This window comes from Ursus maritimus, unplaced genomic scaffold (assembly GCF_017311325.1).
Source record: "Ursus maritimus isolate PB19 unplaced genomic scaffold, ASM1731132v1 scaffold_19, whole genome shotgun sequence".
Taxonomy (NCBI): domain Eukaryota; kingdom Metazoa; phylum Chordata; class Mammalia; order Carnivora; family Ursidae; genus Ursus; species Ursus maritimus.
In genome coordinates, this window is record NW_024424341.1 from 14,520,755 (window position 1) to 14,547,747 (window position 26,993).

General features: G+C 60.1%; 2 protein-coding genes across 2 annotated transcripts; both read right to left on the minus strand.

Moving 5' to 3' along the window:
* Positions 1-645: 645 nt before the first annotated feature.
* On the minus strand, positions 646-5,170 carry LOC103673759. The gene is made up of 2 exons (XM_008702593.2): positions 4,275-5,170; positions 646-775 (listed from the first exon to the last, which is right to left on the minus strand). Exons 1-2 carry the CDS (start codon positions 4,874-4,876, stop codon positions 766-768), a joined length of 612 nt encoding a protein of 203 aa, XP_008700815.1. The 5' UTR covers positions 4,877-5,170; the 3' UTR covers positions 646-765.
* Positions 5,171-5,999: 829 nt separating this feature from the next.
* On the minus strand, positions 6,000-26,834 carry CCDC102A (coiled-coil domain containing 102A). Its single transcript, XM_040633358.1, has 9 exons — positions 26,626-26,834; positions 18,680-19,434; positions 16,448-16,665; positions 13,482-13,590; positions 11,413-11,529; positions 10,838-11,047; positions 10,432-10,602; positions 9,374-9,477; positions 6,000-7,107 (listed from the first exon to the last, which is right to left on the minus strand). Exons 2-9 carry the CDS (start codon positions 19,274-19,276, stop codon positions 6,978-6,980), a joined length of 1,656 nt encoding a protein of 551 aa, XP_040489292.1. The 5' UTR covers positions 19,277-19,434; positions 26,626-26,834; the 3' UTR covers positions 6,000-6,977.
* Positions 26,835-26,993: the final 159 nt, after the last annotated feature.

Sequence of the window (26,993 nt, forward strand, 5' to 3'; positions counted from 1 at the left end):
GGTTGGGGGAAACTCATGTGCAAGGGCCCTGCGGCATGGAAGGGGTGGGGGAAGAAGCAGCTGCGGCCTGCGTGAAGGGAGGTGCAGACAGGTGCACGCAGAACACCTCCGTGGCCACAGGCTTGGCAGCAGAGCACAGAGGCTGATTCAGAGCCGAGCCAGAGGAAGCAGAAAGAAGGTAGCTGAGGTCACTCTGGGGAGAGGGGGTGTAGATCTGAGGACTGCCTGCAGGGCCAGGAGAGGAATGCTGAGGTGGAACAACGGTGTGAACAACACTGGCCCTTCCTGACTCTGTGCTGGGCCCGAAAAGCCTGCCAGTGTCACCCCCCTGGGAAGAAATGACAGACCCGGAGGTCCTGACTCCCATCCTCCTGCACCTCCTTGTCCACCGCCAGCCCCACCCTGCAAGGGGCAGGTGGGAGCAGAGGTCTGGAGTGGTAGGGGACTGGTGGGGGATCCCAGGGGTCCCCACTCCCACAGTGGGGTCTGCCTCACAGCAGCCGCCCTACACCCTTGGGGAGCCCCCACCTGCTCCCCCTCCCTTCACGCAGGCCCATCGGGGGGCTTGGGGGAGCGGCATGGGTGTGATCAGGGCAGGCAGGGGCTCCCCCTCTTCCCAGTATCCGGAGCCAGGTCCAGCCCCGTGGCCATCTCACCTGTCCTGGCCGACCCCCAGATGTCGTCCCTGGCGCCTTGGTTACTGTTTTGGGATCAGCCATGCGGTAGCCTTTCCACTTTATCTGGGTTTGACCGTCCATAAAAAAATTAATGGTCCCTGCAAATAGAGAAGCATAACAACAGAGGAAGGCTTTTTAGACAATCAATTAAAAGCCTAGGAGAGGGATTATCTCATTGAAATATCAATTTTTAATAGCGCTGCATCTTTGAGTTTCCTCTCAAAAAACTTTGCACACTCCATTTGCTGGCCCTGGTTTATAACTTCATCTCTTACTGCCTTTGACCGACCTGAGCCTCCGGGACTGGCCTTGGGGACCCAGAGCAGGTGCCTGAGAAGGAGCATGGAGGCTCCCTCATTCATTTGCTCATCCATTCACTCATCGTTCACTTGCCGAACACTCCGTGAGCTCCTGCTAGGTGGCAGGTGTAGCTGCTGGCTACGAGGGTGACTAAAAAGGACCCCAAATTCTAGCCCACAGAGCATTCACAGGCTGGAAGGGAGCGGGAAGTCAGCACCAGGCAGGGGAATAAATGGGCACTTGCAAAAGGAGAAGCCATCTGGAAAAATCAACGTCAAAGGGCTGAGATGGAGGTTCATGGGCCCAGGAGAGGGAATCTCTGTGCGGCGAGAGGAGCCAGGGAAGGATGTGGAGGGAAAGGAGCTTCAGGGCAGAAGGAACAGCATGCCTGGAGCCCCAAGGCAGGAATGGTCTTGGGGTACTGAAGGAGTAAAAAGGAAGCCAGCACATTGGTACAGTGAGGTGGCAGGGCACGGTGGGAGAGGAGAAGTGACGCCATCCATCCAGACCTCCCAGGGCCCCGGGAGCCGCTGGTGCGGCGTTCCAGCATCGGCTCTGCACAGTGGTGGCCCTGGTTCGAATCCTGCTTCTCAGCGGCTAGGACACCTGGGGAAGCTGCTGGGGGTCTCATCCTCAGTGTTCGCACCTGCTAAGGTGGGAGAATAATCGTGACACCTCACCCGGCTGTCATGAGCATCAGTAGTCAGGGGCAGGCTGCCTGGTATGGCACCTTTTTCTCTCTGAGCCCACCCTCCTTCGCTTGGCAGCTTCCTCACTTCAGCCCTTGTGGGGGGGGGCTGGGGGATCAGATAAACTTTATCTGATAAGGGATTCCCACCAGCCACATCTCAAGGGATTTTCTTACACACAGAATTCCAGTTTGTCACTGGGGTGCGGTTGGTGGGGGCGGAGCTGGTGGTCCAGGAACGGAAAAAGGTGCCTTCGCTTTCCCAGTGCTACTATCCCCCCCGCCCCCCCAGCCTCATTCCAACCTGGAATCAAGAGACCTGGGCGACAGGGCGAGGGGTTGGGTGGGGGATTCTGAGATTGCTCCGAGGAGTGGGGCTGAGTGGGCGGTGCCTGCGGGCAGAGCAGATCCCAGACAAAGATCCCCACGCCCCAGGGACAAGTGCACAGCACTTCCAGACTCGATGGGGTCCTTGGACAAAAGCGAAGGGGTACTGTTCGGAGCTTGGCAAACGCGCTAATGCCCACAGCACCCCGCGGTAGAAACTGAGGCAGGCTCAGGAAGGCGGGTGAGGGGCACAGGTGCCTAGCAGGGGTGTAGGTGAAGCCACGTCTGTTTGGCTGCGCTGCTTCAAGTTACTATGATAATGGAGAAGGTGAAGGAGCGAAGGGTCACAGCACTATTAAGAGGGCCCAGGGAGTGCCAGGTCACAGTTGCTGGGGGCCCTTGCATAGGCTGCTTTGCTCTCTGGACCTCGGTTTACTCAGCCAGGTAAGGAGATTCCCAACCCCGAGCTGCCTAAGTTAGAGGCTGAAGTGCGGTGCGGGACGAGAGGGTCTTGCAGGGTATCTGAAGGGAAGAGGGCTCGATGTCTGTGTCATCAGCTCCCTCCTCCCGCCCGCTCTGAACCGGCTCAGACCCCAGACTCGGGCTCAGGCTGTAGCTGAGAGCAGCGGCCCGTCCATTTCCTGGGTTCAGATCCCCATCCTCTCATCCACTGGCTGGTCCCTTCCCTCTCTGGGCCTCGTTTCCCCCGTCCTGCCATTGCCCACCTCCCAGGCTGTAAAGGCAAAAATTAAAGGACCCCCTGGAGGAGGAGAATCAGCTCTGAACGGTAATCTCCCTCGTCTCCTGGGGAAAGCCAAATCCCCAGCGGCAGGACCCCTGCCCTCAGAGCAGGAGGGCCAGGTGTGAGCTCCTGGCAGAGCTGTCTTCCAGGCCAACCAGGCCACTGGAGCAGGGGCAGAGACAGTGCTGACGAAGCCAGTGGGGTGGGGAGAGAGGTCATAGCAAGGGCCTGTCTGGATTTCATCAGAGAGTAATAGGGACCTGAGACCATCAGAGAGTAACAGGGACCTGAGAGCAGGCTGACTTGGAGAACATGCCTAAGGGCATGTTGAGGGCACCCCCGGGGCCAGGATGAGGAATGAGACCGTATTTGCCCAGCAACGGGGAGCCATGGCTAGCTCTTGAGCGGGGTAAGGGAAGGCTAGGATGCACCTCTCTGACTTTGGGAAGCCTGGGAAGTGGGAAAACCACGGAAGGCGGCTTTATGTTTACACCTTTATAGGCGACCTCCTGCGGAAGGGGGAGTCTGGCACCATGGAGACAATCCCCAACGCAGCTGGATTTGTGGGGCTGGAGGAGAACTGGGAGGCTTTCCAGGGAGCCCCACTCCATGGGGAGGAGTCCGCCTGGGGCCTGGGAGGCAGCTGGCATCTCGCAACCCTGCAATTAGTAGGCAGAGGAGCTGGGTGGTGGTTGGGTGGGGGGCTGAGAACTGCGGCTGATTGATGGGTGCCACCTCTGCCTCCAATGTCCCACTCACTGCCCCAGAAGGGTGCCCAGGGTGGCCAGCAGGCCCCAGGCAGAGAGGGCACTGGGTTCTTGGGAGGGAATGCAGAGCAGAGAAGCCAGAAGAGTTAATAAAGTCATTATTATTATTATTATTACTATTATTATTATTATTATTGGATGTGGGTTTGGACAAACCAGTTGTTATCATGCTCATTTTAGTTTGGGGAATGAGAGCCCAGAGAGGGACAGGGGCTTGCCAAGAGACACAGCCCCCCTCCCCCCATCCAAAACAGCTGGGGCTAGACGCCAGGTTTATCTGGAGTGCTCGGGTGCAGGGTCACTCCCGGGGACCAATTTCCATGCAGGCAACCCTAGGGGCTGCCCCCCCCACCGCCCAGAGTCAGGTTGGCAACATGACCTCTGCTGGAGAGCAAGGGGAGGGGAGGCCAAGCCTTCAGAGGCAGACCCCAGGGCCCCCAGCCTGTCCCTGCAGGGGGAGGAGGGGCTGGGTGGGGCAGTCTGGCCCAGCCGGTTCTCCAGCCTGTCTGGGCACTCCAGGCCTGGGAGGATAGGCCCTGGCACTGCTGCCCCTGGGCTGCGGCTGCTTTTGGTAGGGACCATCTGCCCTGGGAGACTTCTTATCTGAGCAGCACACAGACCCATCCGGGACTGGTCCTGCAGGCACCGCAGGGGGCTGGAGTTGGGGGGGGCGGTTCTGGCTTCAGCCTTCTACCATACCATCCATCTTCCCTCCCTCCCACTCCCTTCCCCTCCCCCGCCTCTTTCAAAGATGCCCACTAAACCCAGGCTACCTTGCCGGCTGCCAGCAGGACTCTCCGGCCTCCAGGAGCATCTGGTGGGACCGCAGCAGCGGACAAGCGCGCAGCCCGCTACCACTCGAGGAATGAACCAAGCCAAGCAAGCCGAGCTTGGAAGGGCCGGTGGGACTCTGACGGTCGAGCGGGCAACTCTGGTGGCAGTAGGGAGCGCAACAGGACTGCAGCTGCAGGGTCTTTGGCCCAGTGGAGGGTGGTGGGGCTGCAGCGGAGGGCAGGGGCCCTGCCTTGGAGGGGTGGGGGGCAGGAACCCCGTCGTCAGGAGCTCGGGCTCTGGCCGCAGATCCACCTGACCTGGAATGCCAGCCTCCCCACCAGCGAGCCGTGCGGCCTTGGGCTAGTAACTTGCTCCCTCTGAGGCTCGGCATCCTTGGTCGAAAGAAGGAAGAGGCGGTAGTGCCCGTAACGAGGCGCATGCAGAGTAAGGCTGCACCTACCGAGGTGCCTGTGCCCCATTTCGGGCAGCACCTGCCTGTCCGCCCGGGGGCCACGACCACACGGGAGCGTGAACCCAGCCTGGGCCAACGTGCTGACCCCTCACGACAAGGAAACCTGCATTTTCCGGAGAAACTCCCCATTACTGATATTAGCAATGCGTGTCATAACGACTGTAAAGCATCACAGGAGCCAAAGTGGGCACTTCTGTTGGCCACTGCCGCCCCCATGAACAAGGGGACGCGAGAGCTGTGAGCAGAGAGGCAGCGTGCTCCAGGCCTAGAGAATCTTCCAGCCCTGTGGGCTGTGGCTGTCTCCCCACCCGAGCCTTCGGTTTTTCCCTGGACAGTGAAGTGGGAGGCCAGACCCTCGCCTTGCGGACATTCTAAGGAGCGGCCTTGCCCACAGACGGGGGCGGGAACGGGGCCCCCGCTCCACACTCGGGCTGGAGGTGCCACGGAGTCTGGGGGAGCCCCCTGCGCCGGCGGCTCTGCTCTGTGTCTGTGGATGGCAGGTCCGCCTGGGGCCTGGGGAGGCGGCTCACAGGGCAGTTGTCAGTGAGGGCCTGGTTCTTGGGGGGTCAAAGGGCAGCATTTCAGCCTCTTCTGGGGCCAACTTCCTGTTTGGGAGAGAAAACAGAAAGACCCCTGGCAGGAAATGGCCCTCTTCCCACAGCGTTCCCACCCCCCCTCCGCGGGCCCTGGCTTGTGGGGAAAGACCCCTGGCGGGTCGCTCCCCTGGCTGGGCCTGGCCCGCTCCTTCCTTTCTCCTCAGAGCCCAGGAGCGAACCCGCAGCCTCTCTGCCATGAGAGCAAACCCCACTCAGTGTCATCCCTAGTTTAGGCAACAGCTGAACCGTTCAGGGCCCCGATGTAGCACCAGCGGGGCTCTGGCACTGTCTGCGGCCCAGCACTGTGTCCTCAGGGGCCCCTCAGACGCCGCAGGAGAGAAAGCCGCTGAGTGAGCTCCCCACGCAGGCACGGACCCCAGCTGCCCCTTGCACGCCTCTCCCGCCGGCTACAGCCGTGTGACAGAGCCTCTCTCTGCGGAAGGCAGGCCCGCTGCCGAGAATTCATCTAGAGCGTCTCCCGAAGGGCAGGTGTCTCAATGCCACCTCGACCTGCAAATGCGAAAACATGAGCTCCTGTGCTCTGAATAACAGTCTCCACCAGATTTCACATAAATCTGCTGGTTGCAGAGGCTACAGAAATTAAGTATCAAAAAAAAAATTAAAATTACCTGCAATTTCATTACCTAGAGCAGGGCTGGGCGAAAGATAAAAGGCTTTATTATTTATTGTGTTTATACCTACCTCTGGTCGCCTGAGCTTCATCCCTTGTGGCAGAGCCATATGGCAAATCCCTCCTCTCCAGGGCATGCCTTCAAGTAGTTCAATAATAACTAACCTTTACTGAGTTGCAAACGAACTCATCTTACTCTCACGATAGCTGTAGGAGACGCCTCAATTTATAGATGGAGAAACTGCGGCTCAGAGAGGTCAAGTCACTTCCCCGTGGCTGCACAGCTGGTAAGGGGCAGTGGCAGAGATTTGAATCCACCCGGTGCAGAATCGCAGCCTCCTCTCCTCCGGATTAGACACACACCATACCTTTTCCTTCCCCTCACAGGAGCCGGATTCCAGACCACCGAGCAGCTCACATGGTCATCCATTCGTTCTTCCCCACATTTGTTCATTCAGCAAGTCACCTGACATTCCTAGCTCAGGCTGGGTGCCAGACGCGGGCTGATGCTTTCCCTACACCACCTGCCCACATCTGCCACACTCTTAAGACTCTGCCCGAGAACCCAAACTCCATTTATTACAAAAGACTGGGTTGATCACACTGTACTGTAAACAGCTCCACCAGACCCCCCCAAGGTTCAGAGTGGCAGCCTGGGTCGAGGCCCCCACAGCCCCCTCTGACATCCCCCTCAACCCTGCATGAAGGTCCTGGGTGGACGGGGGCGCCGAGACCAGGCCTTGGAGTGGTCCTGTGTTTATGACACCAAATGGGTCCAAGGACCCCACGCACATATATAAAATGTACATGTAAGACGTATACATGAGGCCATGGCTTCCTTTCCATGGGGTGTTGCTGGGGTGGGACCATCGGCGCCCACCCTGGGAGAGGAGGAAGTCCGCCATGGCAGGGGGCACGGGCAGCTGCATCAGTTCGAGTGGCCGGTCAGCCGGGGCACCAGGGGCCTGTGGCCACAGGCCAGTCATGTCCAGCCCTGGGAGCTCTAGGCCACCTGGATCTGCAGGTCCTCGTCCTCGTCCAGGTCGCTGGCTCCGTCCCCAGCCTCTTCCGCGCCGAAGCGAGCACTTCGGATCTTCCCGAAGAGGGGGGCGCTCTGCTGCTGCCGGCGGAGCCTGTGGGGCCGGGTGACAGGAGGGTTGGGGGCAGTCTATCACGGCTGCTGCGAACAGCTCAGCCCTTCCCCAGCACGTCCGTGCTGCCAGGCACCAGCTGGGGCCTTTCCCCTCCAGGACCTCATGTCACAGCATCCTCCCAGAGGCTGCTGAGATGAGGGAGATGCCACTGTCACCCTCGTTTGACAGATAAGGAAACTGAGGCACAGGGCGGTCAAGTAATTTGCCTAGTCCCCCAGACAGCAGGGAGTGAGGCTGGGCTCTGCAGTGGGCTGGGGCCAGAGAGGTGAAGCAGCCACTTAAGGTCACCCTGCTAGGATTCGAACCCATGCCAGGCTCCAAAGACCCCAGGGAGAGAGTTTGCGGGTGGGCGGTCTGAGGTCCCCTATACCCCCCATGACAGCGAGAAAGTGCTCCGCCGTGGTTCTTCCCCACACTGAAATTCCTGAAGCCCCAATTTACGAGGGCTGGTGGAGGAAATGCCCATCCCCCAGCAGAGTGGCCGCCTTGGCTCCATCTTACTGGAAAGCATGAATTATTAACACGGCAGGGAGGGGCCCAGGCGGGGGCCTCCATTACTGGGCCGTGATTTAGTGAGCTGTCCCCGGAACATTAAAGCACAAAAAGTTGGAAAATAAAACCAGGCAGCGGTCCTGGGCAGCCCTGCCCTCCCCGCTGGAAGCTCTTAAGAGGCTGGATACAGCCTGCCTGCCCATTTCGGAATGAGTGTGGCCGAAGGACGTGGCCAACACTGCGGTAAAGCCCGGGGCCCGGCGGCCTCCGAGGGCTGCATGCTTGGGGTGGGGCAGAGCGGGCAGCGCGGTCAGACACGGAGTCCGAGCTGGACTCACGCCTGGGCCCCCGTGCAGCATGTTATGGGCATCACCCCGGGCAGATGGGGAAACGGACGCCAGGCCGGCCATGTCACACAGCTGTTAGGCCTGGCGCCACGGCCTGCACTCCCAGCCCTAGAAACGCAGCACACCGTACACGCTCCGTAAGCCAGGGTGCTGACGGCAAGGGGGCGGTCCGGCCCGACCACCCGCCGGCTGTGTGGCCGTGGAGACGCTCATCCTCTTAGGCCTTAGTTTCCTTCTCTGCCAGCTTCCCAGAAAAAAATATCTTCCACTTCCCTTCTCTCATAGGAGCGTGATTCTTGGTGGCACAACATGGGACCCAAGTATAAGTCCCTTCCCCCCCCACAGCCCCAGCTGCGCCCCGGGGCAGTAGCAAGGGCGGCAGCTCACAGTCCTCAGCACGTCAGACTGTGCCAGGTACTTTGGTAAGGTCACCGATTTCTCACAAGCACGAGGTAAGTACTGTATCATGCCCATTTTACAGATGAGGAAATGGACACAGAGAGGTCAAGCGAGTGGCCCAAGACCACAGAGACCATTTCCACAGCCCCTAAGTGCACATTCCTACCCACCCAAGCAGTCTGGCTGCAGGGCCCGCGTCCCTCTATCTGTGACATCCGAGAACGCGAGTAAGGGCCTGGCGCGGGCCTGGCACAGGAAGTCAGCAGAGCTCCTGTGCTGGTGGGGGCCCTGGTTGGTGGGCGCGGTGGAGTAAGAAGGACCTTGGACTCGGCTCTCTGTCACCTTACGGGCCTACGGAGAGTGCAGGGAGAAGGGGCAACTCAGAGTATTGGGATGGGGTGGTCAGGGGAGGGAGGAAGAGTGTGCTGGGTGGGTCCCCCAGAGACCCTGCGGTCCTCCCTCGTGAAGGCTGCAGCTGACGGGCTGGGCCTACCATCAGGGCTGGGGCTCCTCCGAGCCTCCCTGCCTTCCCATCACTCAGATCCCAGCCGGCCTGGGGGCACTGCAGCCCAGGGACCCTGGGGGCTGCTTGTTCTTCCTGTCCATGACTCCCCAGACCCTGTGGCCCTGCCCGCTGCCCCACCTTGGACCTACCCTCTTTGGCCCCTCCTCCTTCCCTCTCACCACCCACCCACCCACCTGCCAGCCAGTGGCAGGCAGGAGATGATTCCAGGGCTCCCAGCTGGTCTCACTTCCTGCACTCCCCTTCCCTGGTTTCCTGGCCCTGGCCCTTCCTGCCTGGAGGGGACAGGATTCTGGCCCCAGGGGTCCCGGATCTCTTCCTTCGCTGCCTTCCCCTCTAGCCGAGATGGGGGCTCCAGGATGGGGGCTCCAAGCTTGCCCGGGAGGAAGTCTCTCCCTGCCCTGCTTCCGTGACCGGCCGGGGTCCTCCCCGCAGGCGGCACGCCCACCGGCACGCCCACCGGCACGCCCACTGGCACGCCCACCTGGACTGCAGATGCTCCAGCTGCACTTGCAGGTTCTCGCTCTGCTCCGTCTGCTCGTCCAGCGACCGCTGCAGCTTCCGGGCCTGGTTGTGGGCCTCGTCCAGCTGCCGGGGGAGCAGGGCCAGGAGCGTGAAGGTCCCCTTGGGTCAGCCTGGCCGGCCATCTCCCCAGGCCCAGCCCCTCCTGCCATTTCTCTGCCTTTCCCAAGAGCGCTCCCTGTCCGTCCTTTGAGGCCCAGACCAAGGCCCACCTCCTCCAACGAAGCGTGCCTTTGCTCCTCACCGTCCCTGCTGCCCCTGCCTTCCAAATCTCCACACCTTCCGACACCCCAGGCTACTGAGCCAGCCATCAGCCTTCCTGCCGTCTCTCCCAATGGGTCTGTTCATCTGACCGTTCATCTGTGGAATGACATCTGCCCGTGGAGATACCTACCTACCCACTCACCACTGCTGATTCCACTCAGCCACCCATTCACCCCATCTATCCGCTTCCACTCTCCCAGACACGCTTATCATCCCATCTGCCCATCCTTCTGCCCTTCTCTCTGTCCATTCATCCTTCTACCTGCTGAGCCAGTCTAGTTACCTAGCTATCCTTCTACTGTCCACAGTCCTCTGTCTTCCTGGACATCTATACACTTACCTGTCATCCATCCACCCACCCACCCATCCACCCACCTATCCAGTCACCCACCCACCCACCCATCCATCCATCCATCTAGCCACTTATCAGACATCTCTGGTTACATCTCATCCATCCTCCCTCCCTGCCTCTCCCCCTCCCTTCCCCATCCACCGGTTCCTCTATTCTCTCATCCATCCGTGCCCGCACGCATGGAGTTACTTTCCTGTTGTTCCATTTGCACATCCGTGTGCTACCCGGCCCACCTACATGCTCACCCACTCACCATCCTTTAGTCTAGTCAGCCACTCCTCCATCCTGCCCGCACACCTATCCACCCTCCCCCAGACGCCCATGAGTGACATGGGAGGGCCTGCAGCCCTGCTCCTGCCGCCGCCAAGGTCTGAGGCCGCCCGCGGGTCCCAGCGGGTGCTCACCTCGTCCTCGGCCTGGGCCAGCTCCTTCTTGAGCTCCTCCACCCGCAGCCGCAGCTTCTTCACCTCTGCCTCGTGCTGCTCGACCCGCCGGTTGGCGTGCGCCAGCTCGGCCACCTTCTCCTGGAACTGCTTCTTCAGCTTGCCGTGCACATGCTTCAGGTCGGCCAGCTCCTGCGGGAGGGCACTCGGGGTCAGAGCGCGCCTGTCGCGCCCTGCTCAGAGGCTGAGCGATAAAACGAACAGAAAGCGCTGCGCGGGCACGGGCCCAAGGGGATGCCCGGGAGGAGCGGCTTCCGGGGCCACCTCTCTGTCCCTCGTTGGTACTTCAGGGGTCCCCTGCCCCCTGTGGGCTGGAGCTGGACACACAGTAGGCACTCTGCCCTGGCCGTACCACCTGCTAACCCACCTTGTTCTTCTCGAAAAGCGCAGCCTGGCTGGCCCGCAGGTCACAGTCCAGGGCGCTGGCTGTCTGTCTCCGCCGCCGGGCCAGCGCCTCCTCCAGGTCCCCGACCTGTGCCCGCAGCTTCTTGTTCTCCCGTTCCAGGCCCAGCTTCTCAGTCTCCAGCCGCTCACGGCGACCCCACTCGGCCGCGTTCTCCGCCTGCAGCCGCTCCATCTGCAACAAAGCAGGGCAGGGTCAGGGCTCCCGGGGGAGAGGGGACAGAAGGGCCTGAGCTGTGTGCTCCCCCCCCATCTCCCCCTCGAGAGCCATTTTTGGCTCCAGGAAGCAGATCCAGCTGCAGCAGCTATAATTAACCTGGGCTGATTTCACGGTGTGCAGGACGAGAGGGCGCTTCTGGTCTCTGGGTGGGAGAGAGGCCCGTCGCCCCCTGCAGACCACAGCACCTCCCCGGTGTGGCTGTCCCCGCCTCAGCGTGCAGACCTGGTTCTTGCCCTCCTCGGAGCTGGTTGGCTACTGGAGGCCTGGCCCCTGCCCCCCACCCAGATCCAAGCCCTCCCAGGTCCCACAGGCGGCCTCACCTCACCCCTCAGCTCGGCCATCTTCCTGTCCATGCTGGACCGCGCGCCTAGCTCATCCTCCAGGTCTTCGGACATGCGACCCAGCTCGTCCTGGTGGGCCTCCTTCAGGATGCTGAGCTGCAGGACACAGCGCGGCCTGGTTCCGTGAGAACCACCCGGGTATATCCCGGAACCGGCAACGGGGTGGGCGCTGGGGCAGGAGGGCTCAGCAGAGCCTGACGTGGAGCCCAATCCAGAAGAGAGCCTGATCCGACCGCTGGTGCTGCTCCCGGCATTTCACATCTCCTACCTCATGACCATCTAGCCTCCCAGTGTCCACTTGTGGCTCCTGTTACCCCACCTCCCACGACAGTAGCCCAGAACGAGCTCTTTAAAAAGATAAATCCACTCATACCCTCAACCCTGAGTTCCTTAGGATAAGGCCCGACTCCTTTCCATGGTCTCACAAATATGGTTGGACCCTTGCCCATCTCTCCTCTTTCCCCTTAGTCCACTATGCTCCAGGCTTGAATCCTCAAACACACCAAGTTCCTGTCCACCGCTGGGCCTTTGCACATATGGTTCTCTCTACCTGGTGCACTCTTTCCAAGTTATTTTACAGGACTTTTTGCATTCTCAAGCCTTGGCCTAAACGCCGCCTCCTCGGGGAGGCCTCTCTCCTCCTCCCTGACTACAAGGGTGCCTCCTTTACTCTCCATCCTCACTAGAATGTGAGCTCGGGAAGACAGAGAGCTTGTCTGTCTGTCCACCTTTGCATCCCCATATGGCCGTGGCACTGGGTAGCCCTGTGGACTGAATGCACCCAGTGGATCTGAACAGGGTCTGCGTGTGGCTGCGGGCTTGGCCACATCGGGGTCGCCTGGGCTGATGGCGGTATAGTGCAGATGCCCTGTCGTACGACAGGAAAACCAACAAACTCTCAGTGCAATGACATGGGTGAGCTCAAATCCATAACACTGAGGGAAAGAAGCCAGTTACAAAAGAGAATCTTTATAACTCTCTGTTAAACTGAACATTCATGTTTTATTCCCTTTGCTGCAAAGGATTCCACTTCATAATTTGGAAAGATTAAAAAGGCAGATTCCTGGATCCATCCCCCAGAGATGCTGCTTCAGGAGAGGGGGGTTTTTAGGATATTTCCTGAGAGTTTCTACCAAGAGACAGTCTTGGTGGCTTCCAGGGCAGTTTCAAGCTCTGAGGTCCGGGTTGGGGGGGGGGGGGGGCAGTCTTTGCACCTTCTTGAAAAGCAGCTGGTGCAGCAGACTTTCTCTGGGTGGCCGCGCCCCCTGGTGGCCACAGGGGCCCGCACAGGAGGCAGTCACGGCCACCCAGCAGGACCTCAGCCTGCCCTGAGTCCCCAAACTGCAGCGGTGGAATCCCCTCTCCGCCAGGTGGAGCCTCAGTTTTGACATTTATCAAATGCGGACGTCAGGGTCCAGCTTCCTTGATGGCCCTGAAGCATCGGTGAGATGGAGCACACACTGGACCCGATGAATGCTACATCCAGGCTCCTCCCCTTCAGGGTGGTCTTCGATGCCCAGGGAGGTCTGGCTCCCTTGGAACCTTGTCTCTCACTTCCCTCCTCTGCTTCCTGCACACACTAGGCTTACTCTGGCCTCAGGACCTTTGCATGTGCTGCGCCTTCTGCCAGGAAGTCTGCCCCCCTATCCTCTCAAGGATGGCTTCTTTAGGTCTTGCCTCAAATGTCACCTTCCGAGAGAGGCCATTCATTTTTTTCTAACTTTTATTTATTTACTTACTACTTTATTATTTTATTTATTTTTTTAGAGATGCCACTGTTGACCCACCACCCCATCTCTCTTATTCTGCCTGACTGCTTCATAGCTTACAAATTTATCTGCCTGGTTACTGTTGGTACCCGTGCCCCACCCCAGAGCCCCCACAAGGTGAGCTCTTGAAGACAGGGACACTGGCCGCTCCCACGCTCAGAACAGCAGATGGCGTGTGGCCAGCGTCTGGCGAGGAATGCCTGAACTCCCTCCTTTCTCCCCGAAATTCAACAGCGCCACGCCGCTTCCTCTGGGGAGCCCGCCGTCTCCAAGACTCACCTGCTTGAGCATCTCCTGCTTGGTCTTGTTCAGCTCCTCATACTTGATCTTCCACTGGCTCAGCTCCCCCTCCAGCTTCTCAATGCTCCTGCTCAGGGCCAGTTTATCCCTGGAGAGAGGAGGAGGAGAGGAAGACATGGGGGTGAGCCCACCGAGGCCCTCTGCTGACCCGTATGGCCTGCACCTGGAGCCGGTGTCCGAAGGCCTTGCCTCGGCATTCAAGGCCCTGGCACCCCATACTGTGGCAGGCACCCTGGTTTTGCATTCCTTTTGGAGCTGTACCCCACACCCCTGCACAACTGAGGGTGCCCAGCTCACGACGTGGGGAGGTGACCAGGACTCCAGGGCATCGGCCATGCCTGGCTGAGCGCCTCTGGCTTAACTGCCAAATCTGACCTCTGTTCCTGTTTTATGTACGGTCATCGCCTATAAGGCTTGGTTCGAACACATGGTTCTGGGGTCAGAAACGTTGGAAAACACTGTCCAGCGGGTCTCAGATGGAGGGGTCACCTCTTGTCATCATCACCGGGTGGGGGGTCTCCCACAATCCTCACTTCGCACTCTGCGCGCGAATGAGATGCTGTGGGAAACGAGCACGGGGCCTGGCCCTGGCACACAGTAGGTGCTCAATGAAGAGCTGTACTTATCCTCACTCTTCAGCATCCTTGCCTCATGACCTCCCCTCCCCGGCCTCCCCCTGGGGGAGCCTGACATCTCACGCCTCTAACACGGGCTTCTCAGAGGAGACTGACACCCTCTAAGAGGCATTTCCGGTAGCCCTGCATGACCGGTCGCTCCGAGGGCAGGGACAAGGGGTGCCTACGTCCTGCACTGAAGGCCCAGGGCCATCCCGCCCCCCCAGGAATGATCCCGCGTCCCCTGCAACATGTGCGTGTTCTGTCGGACAGCCCCGGGTGTGCAAACCATCGGAGCCTACACCCTCCCTCTGATTTACAAATAAACAGAAAGCACCTTTTGTACTCGCAGGGCGCTTCCCGGGAACAGACTCGCTGTACAAACTGAGGGAACCTTGCACTTTGCTTGGTTCAGAGCCCTACCAGAGGCTGTTCCTCTCAGGAAATCTTGTCACCACCTCGACCGCGCTGGTCTATCTGAGTGGCGGACCCCACAGACCTGCATCTGCTGTTTTTGAGGCTGTCCTGGGAGGTGACTTACCTGAGCCAATCCACACAAAGCCTGACTCGGAGGCCGGGCCGCCTAAAGCATTTGCTGGGAGGGTTAACGTCACTACCCTTCTTTGTGAAGGCACCGCTTCTGACTACCTCTGCCCCTTGAACCCCACGGGTTTCAACCGCGTGGGTCCACTCACACGCGGGTCACTGTGATAAATACGGAGCAGTACTGTATTTTCCTCTCTTTTTCTTAATGTTTTCTTTCTTCTCTCTTCGTCATTGTGAGAATACAGCACGTAATACATAGAACGCACAAACTACACGTTAATCCACTGTTTCTGTTATCGGTCAGGCTCTGGTCAACAATAGGGTATTAGTTAAGTTTCGAAGGGATCGAATTTGGGGATTCAGATCTTCCACTGCACGAGGGGGGCGTGTCAGTGCCCCTGACCCCCACATTGTTCAAGGATTGACTGCACTTAGTTATTTCCCCTAGTGGGGCCGGGCCTGAGCACGTCCACGTCATAATATGTATACTGTATTATAAATTCCCCTCATTTCTTCCTTTTTTTTTTTTTAAAGATTTTATTTATTTATTTGACAGAGATAGAGACAGCCAGTGAGAGAGGGAACACAAGCAGGGGGGAGTCGGAGAGGAAGAAGCAGGCTCATAGCAGAGGAGCCTGATGTGGGGCTCGATCCCATAACGCCGGGATCACGCCCTGAGCCGAAGGCAGACGCTTAACCACTGTGCCACCCAGGCGCCCCAAATTCCCCTCATTTCTGCTTTATATTTCAGTTAGTGAAACACTTCGCTTTTTTGTCCGTCTTGCTTAAATGGAACTTTATGGTCTCACAGTTCTGGAGGCTGGAAGTCCGAGATCAAGGTATCAGCAGGGTTGGCCCTGTCTGAAGCCCACGAAGGGAACCAGTCCTCCCACTTCTGGGCGTTTGTGGCCCATCTCTGGTGTTCCTTGATTTATAGAAGCAGCCCCTGATCTCTGCCCTCATGATATCTATGCATTTAATTTCTGGACAGAGAGGGAGTGCTACAAATGTTCATTATAATCAGGCCTGTGCCCTGATCAAGGTTTCCGGCAATCTCCATGTTCTAAATCCGCTGGTCAGCCCTTAGTCGTCCTCCTCCTTGACCAAGCTGCTCACTCCCTCCTGTGTGAAACAGGTGCTCCTGGGTTCCCTGACCCTTTCCGGACTCCCTTTTCCTGTCTCCTCTGCCACCGGGCTCTTACTCTGATCTCTAAAGTCGGATGGCTCCAGGCCTCCATCCTCTGACCTCCCTCACCCCGCTCACAGCTTTTGAAATCACCTATTCACGGCTGACTCTTGAGTTTTTACCTCCAGCCCAGATCTGCCTCGTGAGCTCTGGACTCATTCATGTACCCAGCTGCCTCCCCGTCATCTCGAATTCAACTAGTCCAAACCCGAATTCCCACCTGCCATCCATCGACCTCCCTGACTCTCCTTCCCTGCTTTTCCCTTTGCCCATGACGTGCTCTCCCCTCTAGGACATAAGCTCCATGAGGCGGGGGGTGGGGAGGGTTTGGGTTCATTTATGGCTATATCCTCACTGCTGAGCACAGGTCTGACCCAGAGCAAATGCACGCTACGTGTTACCTGAATTAATAAAACAAAACTTGCATTGGGTGCTCCAGTTAGAACATGCGGCTCTAAAGTTCCAAGACTCAAGCCTAAACAGCGCCAGGCACCTTCAGCGAGTCTCCCGTTCCAGGACTCCGACTTTCGCTGTGCAATTCTGAGGGTGCCCCGGTGTGGCCCGGCCCGCCCCCCGGGGCCCCACTTCCCTGCCAGGACTCACTCTCGCTCCTTGAGCACTCGTCGAGCCGCAGCCGCAGGGCAGTCAACTTGGATGCTTCCTCCTCGACGGCGGCCGTGTCCTCCCAGGGCAGCCGGCTGCGCTCCTGGCGGCCCGAGCTGCCCCGTGGGCCTCCGGCCCCCACGCTGCGAGCCTCCCAGCAGCCCTCAGGCTCCTCTGGCCTGCTCTTCAGCAGGCTCTCCACTAGCTCCAGCTCCTGTGGGGATCAAGGTGGAGGATGGCCCAGTGGCTGCTGAGCCCTCAGCCTCCTGGCTGACCTCATGGCCTTTCCCAGGCCCTGTGTCTCAGATTGGCTTGGTGGGTAACCTTGGGTAAGTCACACAGCCTTCTGGGCCCCAATTTTCTCTTCTGGAGCCTGCCTCTCCATCCCTGGGAGGGAGAGACACCCCCTCTTCTGGGCCTCTCCCCTTCACCTCATGGAACTGCACACAGAGTCAGCCACCAAAGTTCTCTGTACCCTAGAAGATTTCCCCAGACACGTGGTGAGCTCCCTGTCATTGGAAGTATGCAAGCATATGGTGGGACACTGATATGAATGGATGTAGAAGCAGGGACTTCTACAATGGATAAGAACTAGATTCCCCCAAAAGGAATTTCGGCTCTAAGATCCCATTCTTCAGGAGTAAACTCTAAGTGACACAGGAAGGCGGCCCCTGTGAGCAGAACCAGCTCCGAGACAGGAAGCAGCGAGGGACTATGAACTCAGCGCCAAGCCCCCGAGCTTCCATTCCTCTTGCCCCTCCAGCCTGCCCCTGCTGCACCAAAGGCCTGTCTCTGACCACAGACCTGAGACGTCTATGGCCTCTGTGCCAGCCTGGCTTCCCCTGCGACCTTTCTAGATGAGTCTAAGCCAGCTCCTTCCCTGTCTGGCCCTCAGTTTCCCTCTCTGGATGGGGACAGTGGCCCTGGGAACTACCTGGTCCAAAGTCCTATTTCACAAATGGGGAAACAGGGAGGGAAGGGACTGGTTCTGAGTCACAGAACACAGAAGTGGCTGGGCTGGAGGAAAAAAACTCGTACTGCAACCCCAAGGCTCCTGCCACTGTACCTGCTACCTCCTGGAGTGTGACTGACAGCCACAGCAAGGACAGGACAGGAGGAGCACCAGGAGGCTGGCTGACAGGGGCTATGTCTGCTGCAGAGAGGAGCAATGAAGGAAGGCCACCTCCAACACCAGGCATGCCCGGGGAAGCGGGGGCTTCGGCCACCAGGAGGCAGCAGGCCCACCCCAGCCTACAGGGGTGGCAGGCGCTGGGCAAGGGAGGGGAAAGGGCGGCCAAGAATCTTAGCTGGAGGAGCTGGACCGTCTGGGGATGGAGCTGGGAGGAACCTAAGCTGGGACTCTGCTCCTAGAAGGCCTGCTGGTCAGGGGGAGCTGCCCTCCGCACCCACCATTCATGCTCCAGCCATGCTGTTACCATGGTCTCCGCAGTTCACCTGGGTTCAACTACCCAGTACTCCAGTCACCAGCTGGGAGACACGGGTACTTCATCTCCCTGTGCCTCAGCGCGCTCATCTACAAAGCAAACGCCTCTTGGGATTGTGAGCATTACACAGACCCTGCGCATGCCAAGCTTCGTGCTCTCTGCAGGTGCCCCCAGAATGATGGGGGCTGTCATTCCCGGCCTCTGGGCTTCTGCATGCCTACACTGCCTGCCTGCACACTTCACAGCGAATTCGTCCACATCCTCCTAGTCTCGGCTGAAACAGGACTTCTTCCAGGAAACCTTCTGTGAGGCCCCCTCTCAAAGCCTGCTTCAGGGACCTTCTCTGTGCTCCTAGTGCCCTGACAACCCCCTACCTCTCAGCTTTGACCGATGGGATTATACGCGTTTACTCCCTACACCCCCCTCCCCCAATTCAAGTTGAACGAATGAACAGATTCAGCTCTGCGGCTAACAGATGCCTACCAGGCGCGAGCTTCGATCCCGCTCCTGCCCCAAAGGGACGATTTTAAGGTTCTGTTGACTGCTCAGGTGTGGGAGTGTTAGGGCCACCATATCGCAGGCCTCTCCACCCTAGGGATCTCAGGAAGAATGCTGTCCTGAGGACCCGAGGAGCAGAGGCCGATGCAGTTGAGTGAAGCCTCCCAGGGGACCTATCCCCCTTTCTCAGTCCGGCCGCACCCCCTTCTGGACCCCAGCGCCAAGGGCCCTGCCCAGGAGCCCGCCTCCTCGCCAGCCCCACAGCCCCACCCGCGCCGTGCGCACCTGGCTGCCCTGGGGCACTTCGGACCCGACGTCGCGCACCGGCTCCTGCTCCCTCTCGGGCTCCGGCTCAGGCCCGTCGGACGTCCTGTCGGCGGCCCCCCGGGCCCCCCGCAGCCGCGCCAGCTCGCGGCCCCGCGCCTCGCACTCGCCCTGCGCCTCCTGGCGTTCGCGCCGCGCGCCGGCCAGCTCCTTGGTGAGCGCGTCCAGGCGCTGGCGCAGCTGGCGCACCTCCTCGCGCGCGCGGTTGCGCTCGGCGCGCACCTTGCTCCACTTCTCGCGCCAGTTGGCCGTGCAGTCCGACCACCAGCGCATGGTCTTCTCCATCTGCGCGGCCCGCGCCCGCGCCTCCTCCAGCTCCCGCAGCCGCAGCTCCTCGCGGCTCTCCCAGTCCCCGTCGGCCAGCAGCGCGGGCGGCGGCGGCAGTGGCAGCGGCAGCGCGGGCGGCGGCCCCGGCGAAGGCGTACCGCTGGGCGGCGTGGGCGGCAGCGAGTCGGCCGGCCCCATGCGCTCCGGCGACGGGCTGCCCAAGATGGTCAGCAGGCTGCCCTTGGACAGCTGCGGGGACTCGGCCAGTCGGGGGCTGGGCCCGTGGCTCATGGTGCGGCCGTGCGGGCGGGCCCTGGGTTCCAACTCGGGGCAGGACTCAGGGGCGGCACCGGGGATGCCCGGAGGACGCGATCCCCCTGTGCATGACGGCCACCGCTCCCCACCGCTCTCCGGGCCTCTGGGTGGGGGATGCCTCCTCCTCCTTGGACCTGTGGGAGAACACAAGCGTTAGTAGGCCGTGGCCCCCATCTGTCCATACCCATAAGCTCAGGCATAGGAAGGGCAAAACGGGCAAAGGAAACGTAATGGGCAAAAGCGGGAGGAGAGAAACCGTCTGCCCCAGGAAAGCCCCAGTGAGGCTGTAGTGGTGAGCGTGGGCCTGTAACCGCTTCCTCGCTGGCCTCCAGACACCCCCCTGCAGTCCCTTCACCCTGCACCCAAGGCAGCGGATCTGAAGCCTTGATCTGGCATCCCTGACCTTCAAGTCCCATGTCACCCAGTGAATGACTTGTACTACTCCCCATCTCCACCCCAAGTGCAACATGCTTGCACGCTGGCATTGCTGCCAGGACTCCCCTCCCTGCCTCTTCCCGCACTGGGCTAACTCTTCTCAGCCTTAACATTTATCTGAGTTATCACCTCCTCCTAGAAGTCCTCCAGGACCACATCAGGCCAGGTGGCCTGTCCTGCCTCTGTCTCCATCACTAGTGTAACCAACCTCGCCTACCATTCATCTGTGCCCCCGCCTGTGCCCCATCCTCACCCCAGGCTGTGAGTTTGCTGAGGACTGGGGCTGGCTCTTGGCCACTGTTTCCGTCCCAGCATATGATGCCAATGGCAGTGACACTTGTGGACGTCCGACTAAGGCCAGGCGCCACAGTCTGATGTGAACGATCTCATTTATTCCTCTCAGTAGACTCAAGGGAAATGGCTCCCATTTACCCCAGAGGAAAAGGGAGGCTCGGAAAGGTTCAAGCCCAGATTTGACTCCAGGTACAGTATCTAGGAGCCCAACTGCGAACACCGGGAAGGGTGTGGTGAAAGCAACACAAGCTCTGGTGTGAGGATGGAAATAAGCCGGAGTCCAGATGGTGGGGGTGTAGCCTGGTGAGAGGTCCCACTGCCGGGCTCTGTTATTCTGGGCCACATCACTTTAAAAGAAGTGAGACCCATGTCCTTCTCCTCTCTGTCCCCAACCTGTCACCCTCTCCATGGTGGTCTTGCACTGACCCTCACCAGCAGCCCCTTGGGACGTCATGCTCTCCCCTCCCCATTCAGCTGGGCCTGTCCCACAGATCCTCCCCCCAGGCCCCTCTGCCCCAACGGCCAGCTCTTCCTCTGTAGTGCACCGCTGGTGGGGCTCTCACCAGCACCACAGCCAAGTGCCTCAACACTGGCTGCTCCCAACACTGCCCGGCCAACCAGCTCTGTCCCCTCCCCACCCTCCTCCCACCTCTAACCCCTCACTCTCAGCAGGTGGTCTAATGGCAGAGTTCACATCGAAAAGGGAAGCCATCAGATGGGCAGGGACTCCAGGTCTTGCCCCAAGGCCCATGGCCCCCTCCTCTCTGCCCCTAAGAGGCTGGAAGGGCTCTCCCTCTCTCCAGCCCAGGCTGAGCTCCAGAACCCCCCACCCCCCACCACACCTCCATCAGCGTGTTCCTCAGATAACTCAGACTCAGCCTGGTCAAACTGGAACTCACTTCCATTCCCTCCACAAGCAGCTCCTCCTTCTGGATGCCCCCACTGGGAGAAGAGCACTTCCTTACTCCTTCATGCTGTGGAGGACATTCTGGAATCTGCTTTCTCCCCGCACCCCCCTCCCTGCCACCTCCAAGTCCTGTCCATCTGTCTGCCACACATCACAAGGAGCTATCTGCCCTCCTCCTACACTGCCACTCACCTGTCAAGGCCACCGCCATCGCCTCCCACCTGGGCCACCGCAGCCACTACCTCCCTGCCCTGTCCCCCGGGAAGCTGTGCCTCCTTCAAATCCATTCTGAACAGCAGCAGCCGGAGGGAGTTTTTAAAAATGCCAACCTGATCATGCCAGCAGCCACACCCTTCGTTGTCAGCGATAGCAGTGACGGCTCTCTAGCGTCAAGTCCAAGCTCATGCTCTCTAGGAGTCCAACTCCAAAACTTCTTCAATCCCAAAAGGAGCTACAGCCCCCGATCTCACCACCTGTTCACTGTCCCCGAGGCCCACCCCAGCCCCTCTCTCCCTGCCCAGCTCCGGTTCCAAGGCCCTAACCTTGCCCTGGCCAATGCCTTCGGCGCCCCAGCCCCTCTCCTGTCCTCTCTCCGGGCAACGCCAACCCAGGGCGCCTCCACTGCCTATCCTGTCGTCCCCTGTCCAAGCAGGCATGGCAGGTTTTCCCACCATGTGGACAGGCATCGGGACCATTAGCGTCTCAGTGCTGTCCAGCGATCCTACTGTATCTCTCTAGTCTGTTTGCCTCCACCAGGTATCAGTCCTAGGCTCAGCTCAGTCAGCAACCTCATGGAAGTCATTGCCCCTTTTCTGGGCCTCAGTTTCTCCACCTGTAGAATGAGGGTGGGGTGGGGGTGAGGGAGACCAGTGCGCTTGATCAAGGGGCCTTCAGAGTCACGTGGACACTTGTTTAAAATGCAGTTCCTGGGTAACCCCCCCCCCCGCGACTCACGGTCAGTAGGCATGGGGCTGGGAATTTGCATTTTAATAGTCCAAGCTGGGGACACTTGAGTATTTGGTGATGCCTTGTCACCATCCAGAGTTTCATACGTACAAACATGTATGTCTCAACACTAATGACACACTCAGAGACAAAGTCACACACCCAGACACGGCCCCAGAGAGGTAGGTTCCAGTTTCCCGTATAACACTGACTCCCTGGCAGGCTGCATGCCTTCTGACTCAGTCTCCCCACCTGTGCGATGAGGTGGCTGGCCCAGACGCCATCTGCATTCACAGACATCTTTGCACACCCGCGCACATCTGCAGACACACAGGCAATCCCACACACGTAAGCTCAGATACGAAGACACGGGCAGGCACACGTCCACCGGGACGGACCACACGCACACAGCGGTACGGATGCGCAGAGGTGCTCACCGGGAGGCGGACAGTCACAGACGCAGCCCAAGACACACGCGGCCCGGCACACAGACGGATACACAGAGACATGCAGACACTCAGCCCTGAGACAAACACGGACACACACGCAAACGGGCACTCCCACTCCTCCTCTCCCCATTTTCCTGGCCCAGCTCCATGAGGAGACGCTCTTGGAAAAGAAAAACAATGAGCGCCTGAGGGGGAGGGGAGGAGGCAGGAAATCCCAGTGCCAGCCCCGCACCCGCCACAGCTGTGCTGGTTCTGGGGAGTGGTGGGAAGATCCTCCAGGCTCTGTCTGCTGGGCCCTCCCGGCCTCCCCTAAACAGAGAGGGTGGCAGGGAGGGGGCCACTGCCATATCCTCTCTGCCTCTGGGAGCCGCTGGGCCTGGCATGGGGCTCAGCGGGGTGGGGGCGGGCTCCTTCCAGGAATCTCCAGCCTGTTGTGCAGGGGCAGGGCAGGCGCCACCCAGGCCCCTAATGGCTTCCAGGCGCCCACGCTAAAGGCAGGGGTGGGCTCCAGACTCAGCTCCTGTTGCCCTTCTCAGCGGCCTGGCCCAGTCCCTCCTGGGGGCTGGGGAAGGAGGGAGGGGAGCAAGGGGGAAAGAGGAGCTCTGGACAGCCCTCCTGCCTTTCCTCTGGTAAGCCCAATGTCCCCTGGAGGCTGTGTGTGCACACGTGGGGGAAGGTATGGAGGTCCCAAAGTTGGTTTTCTCTGGAAGCCCACTCCCCAGCACACCAGGAACCCTGCACCCCGTGTAGACTCAGGGCAGCCAGACCCTGCCTAGCAACGCGGCCCCTCACCCCCGCTCCCACCCCGCTCACATAACACAGTCTGGGGGACACACACTCACACATAGCCCTAGTAACGGACACATTCACTGAGAGTCCTGCAACACAGAAGCTCAGCTCACAGTTACAGAGACAGGCTCTGGCTTCCCTGCCCGTCCTCTCCCCACCAGGCTCAGTGCCTTCTTCTCATAGGGTGTGTGTTTTTTGTGTGTGGGGTGGCCTCCTGATTCCCCTAGAGTGTTACCACCCCCCTAAGCAGGTCGGGGAAGGATCAGCAACCATAGGCCCCAGAGAGCCTTCCCCACCCCATCCTCCCCTCTCCTGCCTCCCACCAGCCAGACGGGTCTATTCCTGCTTTAATCCTCAGGGTTTCTGCGCAGGCTGTTCCCCCAGCTTTAATCCTCAGGGTTTCTGCTCAGGCTGTTCCCCCAACTCGGAATGCCCACCCCCTCTCCACTCCGGACTCTGAAACCCCCACCACCTCCAGGAAATGCCTTGATCTGCTCCACGGGAGCACAGCCCTACAAACTGTCACGGCGGCCAGATCTGGCCAGATGCCCTCTCCTCTTGCTACACACGCTTCCCTGACCCAGGTGGGACACTTGTGTCACCCACAGCTTCTAGGACAGGCCTTGGATACAGACTTTGCTTAAAGCTAGCAGAAGGCTAAAGCATGACCTTGCCTACCCTTATTTGGGCAGTCCCCCACAATGGGACTCAGAGCTCTTGAACCCCAGTCCCACAGCCATCCTCGTTGTGCCAGGCAGCTGCTGGCCCACTCTAGGACAGAAACTAGAATGTTCTGATCCCATACTTGCCGCAGGCTAGACCCTCATCCACTTTGTCCACAGAAAGTGACCACTGTTTCCCACTGCTTGTGGAACTGTTTAGAAGGTCTCTCCCTCCTTCTTTCTCCATCAGCAAACTCCTACACATCCTTCAAGACCCTCTTCTGGGAAGCCTTCTCTGACTTCACACAGAGTGAGCCAGTGTTCCCAAAGCACTGGCACCTCCCTGTTCTTCAGCAGTAGTCACGAGGAAATCTCGGTCTCTCTGGTTGTTAGCACAGGGCCCAGCATACAGCAGATGCTGCATAAATGCTTTCTAGGCTGATGGATAGAAGATGGACAGTTAGGGGTCCCCCAGTGAAGAAGGAAGATTGAGGTATCCTAAGGATAAGCAGTTATTTTGTGGCCAGGCTCCGAAGCAGGCAGGTGTCTGAAACTGTCTGTGGCTAAGGTCAAAGTCAGAGGTCATCTCATGGCCAGGTCAGGGATCAGTCCTCTTACCTGAGGTAGCCTAAGCGCTATATGTTTTGTCCTTAGCATGTTTAGATGACTCTCAATATCTAGTGAGAGAAGTGAGCAATGCTGAAGGCTGGATGGGGGCCAGCTGAGGGGTTTGGGGGTTGCCCGGTGGCCCAACTCTTCCCTCAAACTCAGAACCCCCTCTGTCCTTCCAGAACCTTTCAGGTGGCGCTCTGGAGCTGCCTATGGCCACAGGCCTGGCTGTGGGCAGGGAGCAGAGCCCAGCAGGAAACCGCAGAGGACAGCCTGATTGGATAAATGCAGGGTCCAAGGCTGGTCAGCCCACAAACTGTGGGCACCTGTCCCTCGGACCTGCTGCCTGGGCTTCAGCCACTGGATCACCAGGAGAGGACTGAGAGGAAGGAAGGAGGGAAGCAGGGCCTCCAGGCTAGACTTGACTCCCTGCCGGGGTAGGCACCTCTGGCCTGTCCCAGGTATCCCCATCTCAGACTGAGGAGCCACAAAGATGTCCTAGATCACATTCAGAACTCCGTTCTTCATAATGGGCCAACGTAAGCCCAGTGGAGCAGCTGCTTCCCACATCCACACAGAGGACCAGCAGCAAAGTAGGGGTGACCTGAGGGGTAGGGCTGGAGTGCTGGGATTGGATGCCCCCCTTCCTAGTTTATGTCCACCTTAAGGGCATGATGCCCCTGGGAACATTTACAAGACGGGGTCCTCGGGCATCAGGCCAAGTGGCCAGGCATGGCTGGTATGGGAGAGAGTGAGTGCCTTGAAGGCACTTGAACTATTCTCTCTGGTAGAAGGGTCATCCCACCCGTCCCTGCTCTGCCACTGATGGGCTGTGTGATTATCTGCAACTTTCTGCCCTGTCTGGGCCTGCTTCCTTGCCTGTACCATGGGGAGGGGCACTACCAAGATTCCTAAAAGCTCTGTCCAACAAGTGGGCAGACCCTGTGCCAACCTGAAGCAACCCGAACCAACCCAACCCCCATACAGGTCTGTACAACCCACGCTTAAGATACAGAAGCAGGAGCCCCGGGCGGAGAACGGACTTGCCAGCTATCATCCATTGGCACCATCAGAACGGTGAGGCAACTGAGGCCCACTCCATTCTCCTCGCACTGAGCCATCGCTCTAACTGACCCAGCTCCTTCCAGAAATTCGCTTTCTGCCCTCCCACGCCAGAAGTCGCGTCGGCCCTCATTTCCTCGCCCCCTCCCCAGACGCCCAGGTCCGGCAAAGACGCCCCGCTCCCTCTAGCGGCTGGCGGAGGGCAGAGGGGCTCTCGGGCCCGCGCGGCGCGGTCCCGCCCACCCCCGCCGCGCGGCCCTCATTGGCGGCCACCGCGGGCTGGGGCGGCGGCGCCGTGCTCCGATTGGCTCGTGCGCCCGTCACCCGCACTCGCCATGGTGACCACGTTGGGTCCCCCGGGAGGGTTCCAAATTCCGCCCCCGCCCGCCGCCCCCCTCCCGTCCGGTCCGGGCCCGCAGCATTCCGAAGGCGGCCCTGCCCTCCCCCCCAACACCGGCAGCCCCTCCACACCCGAGGTCCCGGGCCCCGGGAGGTGGGGGGAGCCCGGGAAGGGGGCTAGAAGTTCTGCTCGGAGTTTGGGGGTTGCTGCGGACGCTGCGCCCCTCTCCTCCAGCACGCCCCCAACTTAACCCTTTCCCTCCCGCGGAAGGTTCGCCGTCTGGATGGAGTTCCCGGGACGCAGTGGCTTGCCGCCCCCTGCACTGCCGCCCCCGCTCACCTCGGCCGGGGACCCGCGGGCTCCGGACGTCCGACCCGCCGCGGCTGGGCGGAGCGGGCACGGGGCTTGCTGCGGCCGCCGCCTGGAGGGCCGAGGGAGGGCCGCCGAGTCTCCTCCTCCCTCCCGGGGGGAGGGGAGGGAGAGGAGACGGCGGGGCGGGGGCGGTGGGCCCCGGCCAGCGGCGGCCCCAGTGTGACCCGGGCCCGCCGAGTTGCTGGGGTGGGAGCACCGGCCTGACTCGGGGGCGAGGGGCGCGGGCCGGGGCGGAGGGCTCTGCTGGAGAGCGAGCGGGACTCGGACAGAGGCCCCACCCCCGCTGGGGGCCGAGGGTGGGGGGACGGAAGGCAGGGTCTGGGGGCCCCGCGGGGTTCGGCTTTCCCACCTCCGGTTTCCCGAGCGCCAACGACGCACTAGGCGCCCTGCAGCAGAAGTGGGCACCGCCTGTCCTGGGCTCCGCACGTGGGGAGCGCTGACCGAGTGTTCACTTTTGTTACCTGCCTCCTTCTAGTGCCGGCTCTGCCGCCGGGCGGCCGCGGAGCAGCGAGGCTCTGCCCGTCACCGGGCCTCAGTTTCCCCTTTGTACCACAGAAGGGTTCACCAGAGTCGCCTCACGCGTGTAGAGAAGCGTAGTGGGGGCACTTGGCCCGCCCGGCGGAGCTTTTCTCCGAGGTGCCTCGGTGCTTCCTGCCGGCGACAGGGCCGGGCTGGCGGGCCCCAAGCAATTACCGCGCGGCGCTCTAGCGTGCGCCCTGCGGCGGTGGGGCTTCCTCTGCCCGCGGGCGGGAGAGGCGGTCGGGCGCCTCTCCTCGCCGGATCCTGTACCTGCAAGGCGACTGCGGTGAATCCTTTTTTTTTTTTTTTT